This window comes from Scyliorhinus canicula, chromosome 12, assembly GCF_902713615.1.
Source record: "Scyliorhinus canicula chromosome 12, sScyCan1.1, whole genome shotgun sequence".
Lineage (NCBI taxonomy): Eukaryota > Metazoa > Chordata > Chondrichthyes > Carcharhiniformes > Scyliorhinidae > Scyliorhinus > Scyliorhinus canicula.
In genome coordinates, this window is record NC_052157.1 from 49,862,471 (window position 1) to 49,875,210 (window position 12,740).

Consider the following 12,740-nt stretch of genomic DNA (forward strand, 5'->3'; position numbering starts at 1 on the left):
GATCGGTGGGCGGGCCTGCGCCGTGGGGGCACTCTTTTTCTTCCGCCCCCGCCATGGCCTTTACCATGGCGGGGGCGGAAGAGACCCCCTCCTCTGCGCACGCGCCGGTATGACGTCAGCAGCCACTGACGCTTCGGCGCATGCGCGGACTTCCGCCAGCCGGCGAAGGCCTTTCGGCCCCGTTTGCGCCGGCCAGCGGAGGGGCAACCACTCCGCCACGGGCCTAACCCCTCAATGTGAGGGCTTGGCCCTTAAAGGTGCAGAGAATTCTGCACCTTTGGGGAGGGCCGACGCCGGATTGGTTGACGCCACTCCAATACACCGGGACCCCCCGCCGGGTAGGGGAGAATCCCGCCCCTGGTCTTCCTCATCTCAGTTGTGAATGGAAGGCCATATGAACGTTTGCCTCCTGTTCTAGTTTCCCCAATGAAGGGGGCACATCATCGCAGCATCAACCCAGCTTTAGGAATGCACAGCCACAGAATTCTGCAGCCTTGAGCATAGATCTGCTTTTGAATATCATCAGCTGACAGCCTTACTGTATCAGATTTACCATCACACCAGTCAGAATCCAACTTACATTCCAAGAACCAAATATTGAGCTGATTTCTTGATGACGATGGAGCTAATGATCACTCAATGGCAGCAGTTAACTGATATTGAATTTCTCATGAGTGAATGGAACCGGTTCCTGTAGACAGCCGTATTGGACAGTAACACATTCTGGCTGACAATTTTTATTCCTCATCAATATGGCAAACACATCAGCAGACTAGAAGATGAGACCCGAACAAGACTAGATTGATTCTGGGTAAGAGAGGCCTGTTCAACAAGGAGGAATTGATTCAACTGGATCTATATTTCTTCCACTTTGGAAGAATGAGAGGTGTTACCACACCCTAGGCTTGTGCACAGTCGATTCCAGCCCCACAGGCTCCGGTGTCCCAGCACGGTAGCATTGTGGATAGCACAATTGCTTCACAGCTCCAGGGTCCCAGGTTCGATTCTGGCTTGGGTCACTGTCTGTGCGGAGTCTGCACATCCTCCCCGTGTGTGCGTGGGTTTCCTCCGGGTGCTCCGGTTTCCTCCCACAGTCCAAAGATGTGCAGGTTAGGTGGATTGGCCATGCTAAATTGCCCTTAGTGTCCAAAATTGCCCTTAGTGTTGGGTGGGGTTACTGGGTTATGGGGATAGGGTGGAGGTGTGGACCTTGAGTAGGGTGCTCTTTCCAAGAGCTGGTGCAGACTCGATTGGCTGAATGGCCTCCTTCTGCACTGTAAATTCCATTTAAAAAAACTGAATTAACCAAAACTGCATATAAAAATTCCCAAAATCTTTGTCCCTTGGCTGCCCAATAATTTATAGTCTCCAGGTGTGTAAGCTGAAATACAATTACTGTTCATTTATAACAGAAATAAAGATGAAATATGCAGTATTACAAGGGAATAACCGCCAGCTAACGTACTACCCCCTTTTTACTGTCCCACCCTCTACCCACAAATCCGAGACAAACAAATGCAAAAGGAGTGGAAAGGGATAAAATACTAAGGATAAAGGAAAAAGGATAAGTGTCCTTGCTTTCAAATTTGATTTCTTTGTTGCAGACTTTCTTTCCAGCACATTGATTGATTGAAGCCACCAGCGTACAGCTGGTGATAGTCTTCTAGCAGAGATGAGCATTTAGTTCTCACAGGCAGTAGGATTTCTTCTGGAGCCTTTATTAAACTGGGCCTTCAACTCAAGATACTTGTCTCTTAAGACTCTTTGTCTTGCAAGGAACCAAGATTCCAGCCTGAATTTTAATCTTGATCCATTGTAGTTTCAATAAAATGACATCCAGCCTCACTAGGGAAAGAGATGAGTTTGTACGCTGGACTTTGAGAGAGAATTCCTCAGATTTTTGAGAGAGAGAGAGCACGAGAGAGAGCGAGAACGGGAGGGAATGAATTAGTGCCCCTTCACCCAGGCTTCAGAATCCAAAGTGAAACCAGCGATGGCACTGAACAGCACCTCAGAGGAAAGATATCCAATCACTGCCTGGTGCCAGGCAGAATTACAGCCTTCTGGGCCATTCATTGGCTACCAGCCACATCCATCAAATTGAGTCAGCGCTGATGTCAGCCGATCTTCAATCACCAGCCTAAAATAGCGGTTTTCTGGAAGCTGCTTATTTGAATTAAAGGTACAAGCCATTTCCCTTAAATTCGCAGGTCAGTTAAACTTCCATGGTACAAATTGTAATAGCAAAAACAAATGGGAAATAATTGAATAAACAGGAAACAAACAGGAGGGACCCTTACAGAGCTGATCTCATTTAAAATTATTAAATGTATAGAGGTGTCATCCAGACCCTTCAAAGTATCAATAGCAGAAACTGCAAGTACTGAAAACCTCTTTACCATGTGTATCTAAACATTGTGCAATTGACAGCATTGGTTGAAGAACCAGAGCTCCCAATAAAGTAATGTTTTCCCTGCAGCTCAGCTGTTTCAATACGGTATTGAATTTATGGAAACTCAATCAGAATTCTTGTATATTTCCTGACTCCTGCTGTATGCCTCGATTATGAAAATCCAGGCCATAATCATTTACAACATGGAAGGAGGCCATTCAGCCCATCGGGTTCATTCCAGATTTCTGTAGAGCAATTCAGTCGGTTCCATTCCCCTGCTCCAACCCTGCAGTCCTGCAAATTTATTTTCCTCAAGTATCTATCGAATTTCCTTTTCAAATCATTGATATTCTTTGATTTTTAAAAAGAAATTTTATTAAGGCATTCACATCAACAACAAACATAACAAATAAGAACAGAATCAAAATTGTACAACATAATAAATAACCAGCACCCACACACCCCTCTTCCTGTCTTCCCTCCCCCATTTTAACCTACTTATCCCCCCCTCCCCTCTGTTGACACCTCAATCCTCGTCAAATAAGTCAATGAACGGCTTCCACCTCCAGGTGAACCCATCAACCAACCCTCTCAAGGTGAATTAATCTTTTCCAACATCAGGAATTCCGCCAGGTCACTCATCCACACCCCACTTTCGGTGGCTCCGAGTCCCTCCACCCAAGCAAAATTCGCCTCAGCGCAATCAGTGAGGCAAAGGCCAAAACATTGGCCTCACTCGCCCCGTAGACTCCTGGATCTTCCAATACTTAAAATATCGCTACCTCTGGGCTCGAGACCACCTTTACCCTCAATACCTCAGACGTAATATTCACGAACACCTGGATGAACCCCCTCAGTTTTGGACATGCCCAAAATATGTGGACATTGCGGCCTCCTCGCGCACCATCCACACCTATTCTCTACTCCCTCAAAGAACCTACTCATCCTTGCCACCATCCTATGCGCCCTGTGAACCATTTTGAACTGAATACGACTGAGCCTTGCACATGACAAGGACGCATTTACCCTCCACAGAGCCCCCTCCCAAGTTCCGGCCACTTAAAAGCCCCCTTCATCAGTTTCAACGGAGCTAAATTCAACTTATGCAGCTGTGTCCAATCCCATGCCACCAGAATACCCAAGGACCTGAAATCCGCCCCCAGCACTGAACGGCACACCCCCAGCCTTTTCCCCTGCCCTCTGGGCTCAATTGGGAACACCTCACCTTTCCCGTGTTCAGCTTGTATCCAGAAAACCGGCCAAAGTCCTCCAAAATCCCTATAATTCTGCCCATGCCTCCCAATGGATGCAAAATATATAGCAACAGGTCTGTGCTCAACTCCCCCCCCCCCCCCGCTCCCCCCCACCGCACAATTCCTCTCCAACCTCTCGACACTCTAAGCGCCATTGCCAATGGTTCTATCACCAAAGTAAAAAGCAACGGGGAGAGCGGGCACCCCTGTCTTGTCCTACGGTTCAACCCGAAATATCCCGAGCTCATCTGGTTCATCTGCATACTTGCTACGGGCGCCTTATACAGCAACCGGACCTAATCCACAAACACCTGCCCAAACTGTTCCAACACCTCCCACAGATATTTCTACTCGAAAGCCTTCTCTGCATCCATCGGCACTGCCACCTCCACTCATGCCCTTCTGGGGCATCATAATCATGTTTAGTAACCTGCTCACATTTGTCGACAACTGTCTCCCCTTCACAAACTCCGTTTGATCCTCACCTATCACCCTCAGGACACAGTGCTTGATTCGCAAAGCCAACACCTTCGCCAGCAACTTGGCAGCAACCACAACAAAATCGGATGGTAGGATCTGAACTTCTCCGGATCCTTATCTTTCTTCAACACCAGGGAGATAGATGCCTGTGATAGTATAGGGGCTGGTTTAGCACACTGGGCTAAATAGCTGGCTTGTAATACAGAACAAGGCAGCAGCGCGGGTTCAATTCCCATACTGGCCTCCCCGAGCAGGCGCTGGAATGTGGCGACTGGGGGCTTTTCACAGTAACTTCATTGAAGCCGACTTGTGACAATAAGCGATTATTATTATCTCACCCTCTCCCGAGCCTCGTTATACGCCCTCACCAGCAGCGGCCCCAGATCCCTGCAAAATCTTAATAAAACTCCACCAAGAACCTGTCAGGATCCGGGGTCTTCCCTTCCTGCATAGCACCCAAACTCTCCATCACCTCCCTCAACCCAATAGGGGCCCCTAGCCCTCCACCAGCCTCCCGGCCATGGGCTCCGACTCATATAGTTTCCTATAAAACTCCTCGATCACCCCATTTACCCGCACCAGGGTCCAGTAATACCTTTCCCATCCCGTCCTTCATTCTTCCAATCTCCCTCGCTACCTCCTGTTTCCTAAGTTGGTGGGCCAGCACCTACTCCCCGTACTCGTACATTGTCCCCCTGGTCCTCCGCAACTGCCCCTTCATCTTCCCTGTAGACACCAGTCCAAACTCCATCTGGAGCCTCTGCTTCACCTTCAGTAGCCCTCCCTCAGGGGCTTCAGAAAACCTCGTATCCACCCTCAGAACCTCTTCCACCAGCCTTGCCACCTCTGTTCATTTTACCTTTTCCCTGTGCGCCCGAATCGAATAAATGGCCCCCTAACTATTGACTTGAGTGCCTCCCACAGCGTGGCGGCCGTGACCTTCTCCGTGTCATTGCACTCCACATACCCCCGGATTGCAGCCCTCACCCGCTTGCAGACTTCCTCATCTGCCAACAACCCCAATTCCAGCCTCCACCCTCTCACCCCACCCCAAGTCCACTTGTAAATCCACCCAGTGCGACGCGTGGTCTGAAACCACAATCGGCAAATACTCTGAGTTGACCACCCACAGCAGCAACGCCTTGACCACCACAAAGAAGTCAATCTGGGAGTACACCTTGCGCACAAATGAAAAGTACAAAAACTCCTTCGCCCCTGGCCTCCCAAGCCTCCACAGGTCTACTGCCCCCAACACCCCCTCCGCGCCATCCACTCCATGAACCCCTTCAGATCCTTCACCGCCGCTGACACCTTACCTGATCTCTGGCTCGACCAGTCCAAACCTGGCTTAATGACCATGTTATAATTCCCCCCAAAGAATCAACCCGTGCAAGTCCAGGTCAGGAATCTTCCCCGGCACTCACCTGGTAGACTCCACATCGTCCCAATTTGGGGCACCACCTCTGCCACTATGTTCCCCACTTCGAAAGCCACCTGCTTGTTTATCAGTACCGCCACCCCCCTCATCTTCATCTCCAGTCCCGAATGAAACACCTGCCCTACCCACCCTTTCCTCAACCTTCTCTGATTCCCTATCGTTAAATGCGTCTCTTGCAAAAAAGCCGCATCCGCCTTCAGACTCCTCAGGTACGCAAACATACATGAGCGTTTGATCCGCCATTCAGCCCCCTTCCCCTGTCGATGAACCATATCCTTTTATGGGCCTGCCTCTGGCCTGTATCACGTGTCCCTCCAGGCCCATCCTCGGACGTCCACCATTATCACTCCCTTTCCAAATGCGCCACGACCACCACACCCTTGTCAGCACCCTGTTCCCCTAGCAAAACAACAACCCTGTGACAGGATTTGAATTCTTGATCTCTGGGTTGCTAATCCAGTGCTGTAACCATTAAGGCACCATAGCCCCCCACAAAAATGAAGTGAAATCATTGTTGGAATGGATTTTTCATTTTCTACTCCTTCTATTTTATTGAGGTCCAATGTTGCATCAATGTCCCTCCAACATTCTTCAAGATGCTGAGAAAGTTTCTAATGGAAGCTTCTGAACAACTTCCATATTGAAGTGCCAGGCAGGAAGGCAATCCACAATGACCTGAGGCATGCACCCATCTGTGTCAGTGTCAGGGCTGCAAGAACAAATAGTGCTGCTGGTGGGGCACTTCATGGGTCTTTGAGCCTCCAGAAAAGAAGGCAACCCCTTTGTGGTGAATGTAACATGATAATTCACACTATATCTTTGTAAGCGCAGTAGCGTTATCCGACCACTAGGGGAGTAGCTCTGGGAATGCTCAGGAGCTTGTACAGGGCTCCATCCTTGGCTCCGCCCACGACTCCTCCCCCTAGTGCTGCTGTATAAATACCCTTGTCCAGAGTCAGCCTGCAGTTCACCGAGAGTTCATCAACGGGTAACAGGCTGGCTCTGTAGTAAGTCGATTAAAGCCTATATTCATATCGGAAACACGTGTCTGGTGAATTGATGGTTCCATCAATTTAATCAACTTAAGAACAGTCAAGATCGATCATGGAATCAGCCCTCAAGCCTGGACGCCTGGAACTCGACCCGCAGGATGCAGAGGCTAAAGAAATCTTCTCCCACTGGCTACGGTGCTTCAAGGCCTACCTGGCAGAAGCGAGCACAGCCAAAACGACAGAGGAACAGAAGTTAAGTCTACTGCACGCGAGGGTGAGCCACAGAATCTCTACGCAACTAAACTCGGCCGGTTCATATGCTGCAGCGCTAGCAGTACTCGATAAGATATATGTAAGTTTACGCACGCCATGTGTTCACGACTCGCCGCCAGCGGCCTACAGAATCACTCGCCGAATTTCTAAGGGAACTCAATAATTTGTCCAATGACTGTAATTATCAAGCGGCTACCGCGGCTGAACACAGAGAACTTGCTGTACGCGATGTTTTGTAGCGGGCCTCAGGTCTAATTATGTGCGCCAACGACTGCTGGAAAAGGTGGCCCAAGACTTAGAAACGACTGTGGAAGCTGCGACCACGATGGAGGTCTCCTTCCGTAGCCTTAACTCGTTCCCCGTGGACTCCACGACCCAATCATGGGCCCCCGACCAGCGCCTCCCCCAGGTCTGTGCTACACGGCCGCCCAGCCACCATGCTGCCTCAGCCAGCCACTATGCTGCTCCAGCCTGCCATTTCTGCGGCCAGAACCAGCACCCGCGGCAGCACTGCCCGGCCCGCAATGTGACCTGCAGCAGTTGCGGGCGGAAAGGCCATTACGCAAGAGTGTGCCTCGCTAAAAGGGCCCCAGCTTCCAACTCCACAGCGGCACAAAGTAATCGCTCCCCTCACCCGCAGGCCCGCGGGGCCCGAAACGCTGCGGCCTATGCCCCGACTCCGCCCCCTCCTGCCACGTGCGATCCATGGGGGCCGCCATCTTGGCAAACCTCCACCACGCGGCCGGCCACGTGAGACTCATGGGGGCCGCCATCTTGGACGCCATCGTCCTCGCCGCCCGCCACGTGCGATCATTGGGCCCAACCTGCATCTCCGCGCTCGGACAACTCATCGGAAGAATACGACTATGAACTCAGAGGGCAGTCATCACGGGCCACTCCAGCACAGCTGTTCGAGCCGCCGACTACCCGCAACTCAGCGCAGTCACTCTGGACCAATCACGCCCGAAGCAGCTGCGAAATTCGATGGCAGAGGTCCAAATCAACGGGTGCAAAACGCCATGCCTCTTCGACCCCAGGAGCACTGAGAGCTTCACACATCCAGACCTGGTAAGACGCTGTTCGCTCCCCGTTTTCCCCGTGCAGCAAACTATCTCGCTCGCTTCAGGCTCCCATTCAGTCCAGATCCAGGGGCGCACCGCCACGACACTCACAATCCGAGGCGCTAGCTACTCAAAATTCAAACTCTACGTTTTGCCCGACCTCTGCGCGCCACTCTTTTTAGGCCTCGACTTTCAATGTAACCTCAAGAGCCTCACCCTCAGCTTCGGCGGGCCACTGCCCCCACTCACTATCTGCAGCCTTGCTTCGCTGCGAATCCCCCCCCTCCTCTCTTCGCCAATCTCACAAAGGACTGTAAACCCATAGCCACTCGTAGCAGCCGGTATAGCCTGCAGGATAGGGTATTTATCAGAGCAGAGGTCCGAAGGCTTCTCAGTGAGGGGATTATAGAGGCCAGCAATAGTCCCTGGAGAGCTCAGGTGGTGGTCGTTAAGACCGGGGAAAAATTCCGCATGGCTGTCGACTATAGTCAGACCATAAATATATTTACGCTCCTCGACGCGTATCCCCTCCCCAGGATTGCAGACATGGTAAACCAGATCACCCAGTACCGGCTCTTTTCCACGGTGGATCTGAAGTCTGCATACCACCAGCTCCCAATCTGCCCGGAGGACCGCCACTACACGGCATTCGAGGCCGATGGCCGCCTCTTTCATTTCCTCCGGGTCCCTTTTGGCGTCACTAATGGGGTCTCGGTGTTCCAACGAGCAATGGACCGAATGGTGGACCAGTACGGGCTGTGGGCCACGTTTCCGTACTTGGACAAAGTCACCATCTGCGGCTATGACCAGCAGGACCACGACGCCAACCTCCACCGTTTTCTCCAGACGGCACAGAAACTGAATCTCATGTATAACAAGGAGAAATGCGTTTTCCGCACAACCAGACTAGCCATCCTCGTCTATGTCGTGGAAAACGGAGTCCTGGGCCCAGACCCGGACAGTATGCGTCCCCTCTTAGAACTCCCCCTCCCCCATTGCCCCAAGGCCCTCAAACGGTGCTTGGGTTTCTTTTCCTACTACGCCCAGTGGGTTCCTCAATATGCGGACAAAGCCCACGCACTCTTTAGGGCCACACGATTTCTCCTGTCAGCCGAGGCACGCCAGGCCTTCGACGGCATCAAGGAGGACATCGCCAAAGCGGTCATGCGGGCGGTGGATGAATCCACTCCATTTCAGGTAGAGAGCGACGCCTCAGAGGTAGCTCTTGCAGCCACTTTAAATTAGGCAGGGAAATCAGTCGTATTTTTCTCCCGTACCCTCTCCGCTTCAGAACTCCGACACTCCTCAGTCGAGAAAGAAGCACAGGCCATTGTGGAGGCTATCCGTTACTGGAGGCACTACCTCGCAGGTAGGAGGTCCACCCTCATCACCGACAAAAGATCGGTTGCCTTCATGTTCGACAACTCGCAAAGGGGCAAAATTAAAAACGACAAAATTCTGAGGTGGAGGATCGAACTCTCCACCTACAATTACGACATTAAGTATCGACCCGGGAACCTCAACGAGCCTCCGGATGCCCTATCCCGCGGGACATGCGCCAGCGTGCAGATTGACCGATTGAAAGTCATCCACAATGACCTCTGCCACCCGGGGGTCACCCGGCTCGCCCACTACATCAGGGCCCGAAACCTGCCTTTCTCCAACGAGGAGGTAAAAGCGGTCACCAGGGACTGCTCGATCTGTGCGGAGTGCAAACCGCACTTCTATAGACCAGACAGGGCCAACCTGGTCAAAGCTTCTAGGCCATTTGAATGCCTCGCGATTGATTTCAAAGGGCCACTCCCCTCAACTAACAAGAACGTTTACTTTTTAAACGTCGTAGACGAGTTCTCCCATTTCCCATTCGCTATCCCGTGCCCCGACATGACCTCCCACACAGTAGTTAGGGCCCTGCATAGCATCTTCACCCTGTTTGGTTTCCCCAGCTACGTACACAGCGACCGGGGTTCGTCCTTCATGAGCGACGAGCTGCGTCAGTAACTGCTCGACAAGGGCATTGCCTCAAGCAGGACTACCAGCTACAACCCCAGGGGGAACGGGCAGGTGGAGAGGGAGAACGCGACGGTCTGGAAGACCGTCCTACTGACCCTCCGGTCTAGAAAGCTCCAAGTCTCCCAGTGGCAGGAAGTCCTCCCAGACGCGCTCCACGCTATTAGGTCCTTTTTGTGTACGGCGACCAACCAGACCCCTCACGAGAGGCTCTTCATTTTTTCCAGGGGCACTACCACGGGGGTCTCACTTCCGGCATGGCTGAGGACACCGGGCCCCGTACTTCTGAGGAAACACGTCAGGGCACACAAAACCGACCCCCTTGTTGAAAAGGTGTGCCGGATCCACTCCAACCCCCAGTACGCATTCGTCGAGTTCCCTGATGGCCATCAGGACACTGTATCCCTCCGGGATCTGGCACCCGCCGGATCCAGCGCCCCCTCTACACCCACAGAAGGACCTCTCACCCTACACCCCATGCTGCCGCCCCCTCGCGCTCCCGACCCTACGAGCTTGCTCCACCAGTTCCGCGCACCCGTGCCGGCCAGCCCCCAGCGCCCCCAATCGAACCAGGAGAGTATGAAGCTCGGATACAACCCTCCCTGGAGTCCGCCATCGTACCCCAGCATACAACACCCATCCAGCCACCACAAGAGGCTGCAACCCCGGTGCTCCGCAGATCACAGCGGACAATTCGACCACCGGACAGACTGACTTTGTTGACCACCACCCCCGCCGGACTTGATTTTTTTTGCAGGGGGTGAATGTGGTGAATGTAACATGATAATTCACACTATATCTTTGTAAGCGCAGTAGCGCTATCCGACCACTAGGGGGAGTAGCTCTGGGAATGCTCAGGAGATAGTACAGGGTCCACCCTCGGCTCCGCCCACGACTCCTCCCCCTAGTGCTGCTGTATAAATACCCTTGTCCAGAGTCAGCCTGCAGTTCACTGAGAGTTCATCAACGGGTAACAGGCTGGCTCTGTAGTAAGTCGATTAAAGCCTATATTCATATCGGAAACACGTGTCTGGTGAATTGATGGTTCCATCACCCTTTGCCCCAGCCGGGAGCCCGTCGCTATGTCGGTAAAATGCCATCAAGGTTGTACAATGAAGTTTGTAGATCAATTAATTGGCCTCCCAGTAAAACTCCACCACGTTTGTGTCTAACCTAAGGGCCCATTACCCTCAGCTGGGCATTGGAAAGGTGCCATATGGTCCAGATGTTGCCCTGGCACAGGCATGTCCTCAGCTGGTGTTGATTTAAGGCATTCAAAGCTGTAGGAAATCATCCGCCAGTGGGCCCCAGGTCAGAGGAGCCCTATTTGGGGAAGAGAAGAAACAGACTGACTGCTGCTCAGCAGGTTATTCCTGCCATACCCCACTAACCCTCCCTCCTGATCGGAATCATGCACAAACTCCACAAGCAGTGTTGTGAAGCCCCCACCCTTGCTCTGTGTTTTTGATGCCCCCCCCTTTCCCACCTCCTGCATGTTGGATGTCCGAAGAAAGCCTGGCAAGGCTCCCTCTTACTTCATATTCCTGCCCAATATCCTGACTGTGGTGATCAGATCCTGGTCTGCTCAATCGGAACAGAGCTCCGGCAAAACAACCTCCAACTCATTTTCCTTTCCACGATTCCTGGAATCTCAGCTCTATTGTACCGGCAAACAGGAAAGCTGGCCACAACTTTAGAAATCTAATATGACGGTCATAGTTTAATTCGGTTGGCAGTAATTTTAGACTACATGAAAATATTGGCATCGATTTTCATAAAACAAAAGCTTTGTGATTTTTCCAAGGAAATGGTTCCCAAGCAGCCTGCAGCCTAAATGCATTCTAAATACTTATTGTTGTCCAAATGGTTTCCACCTTACTCCAGTGTGTGGGTTGATAAACACGACACTTTGAGCTAGTTTACTAGGAAGAAGATAAAAGGCTGATTACAGCCGCCTCTGTCGTTTGTCCTCACCCATTCCTCGGCTTTGATTAAAATCTCCTCTGATGATCTTGCAGGACCTGTCATCGCCGTTACACATCCCACAGCCATCTTCCTTGGCCTCTGAGCCAATGATTCCATCGCAGCCAATCTTCTGTTAATAACAAACAGGTGTCCCTGTTATTGGTTCCACAACAAAACACAGTGAGATTTAATTAACAGCAACATCCTGGTGTTGTTTCTAGATATCTCGGGCTTGATTATGAGCAGAATATTACAGCGCAACAGGGCCTGAGACCAATATTACCGTCCGAGCTGTGCTGTTAATTAGCTGAGCAGAACGTAGACCAGGTAAAAATGCGATTTGCAGGATGCCATTTGTTCTTTTTGTCAGTTTTACAGAAATGTACTGAAACATTGGAGAAATCTTTGGGGAGGGGAGTGGGTGCTGATATTATTCCGTGAAAGCCTCAACTAAATTCACACACGTTCCATTGCACGAGAGGCTGACTGTGGAGATAAGAACATGTAAAAATCACTCACCGCCTGAGAGTAAAACTGACATATTGCATCAATGACAAAGACTTTCACTAAATAGGAGGACTATTTCCCTCTCAGAATTATCATTGAATTCCAGTTATTAAACCATTATACTGTCCAAAAACCCAATTAAAAAAATAATCCCACGCAAAGTTATTCGAAAGAGTTATAAACGTTTCCTGAAACTTCCCAAACAGACTAATTCTGTTCAATTGGTTCCAGAAAGTTCGCAAATGCCGTTGAGTTTGAGCCAAACCCCATTATCGCCCATTAGCCTCTGGTTCAAATTCCTCAGAGACAGGGATATGTATTTCCTCGGTATCCTTTATTACTGAGGGGGATAGGTAAACTCTGCAGATT

General features: G+C 51.1%; 1 protein-coding gene across 1 annotated transcript in view; it reads right to left on the reverse strand.

The window, feature by feature from the left end:
• adamts17 (ADAM metallopeptidase with thrombospondin type 1 motif, 17) overlaps positions 1 to 12,740 on the reverse strand; it is a 584,360-nt gene that overhangs the window by 147,663 nt on the left and 423,957 nt on the right. The window contains 1 exon segment of the mRNA XM_038813320.1: positions 11,874 to 11,994. Coding sequence (XP_038669248.1) covers positions 11,874 to 11,994 — 121 coding nt within the window.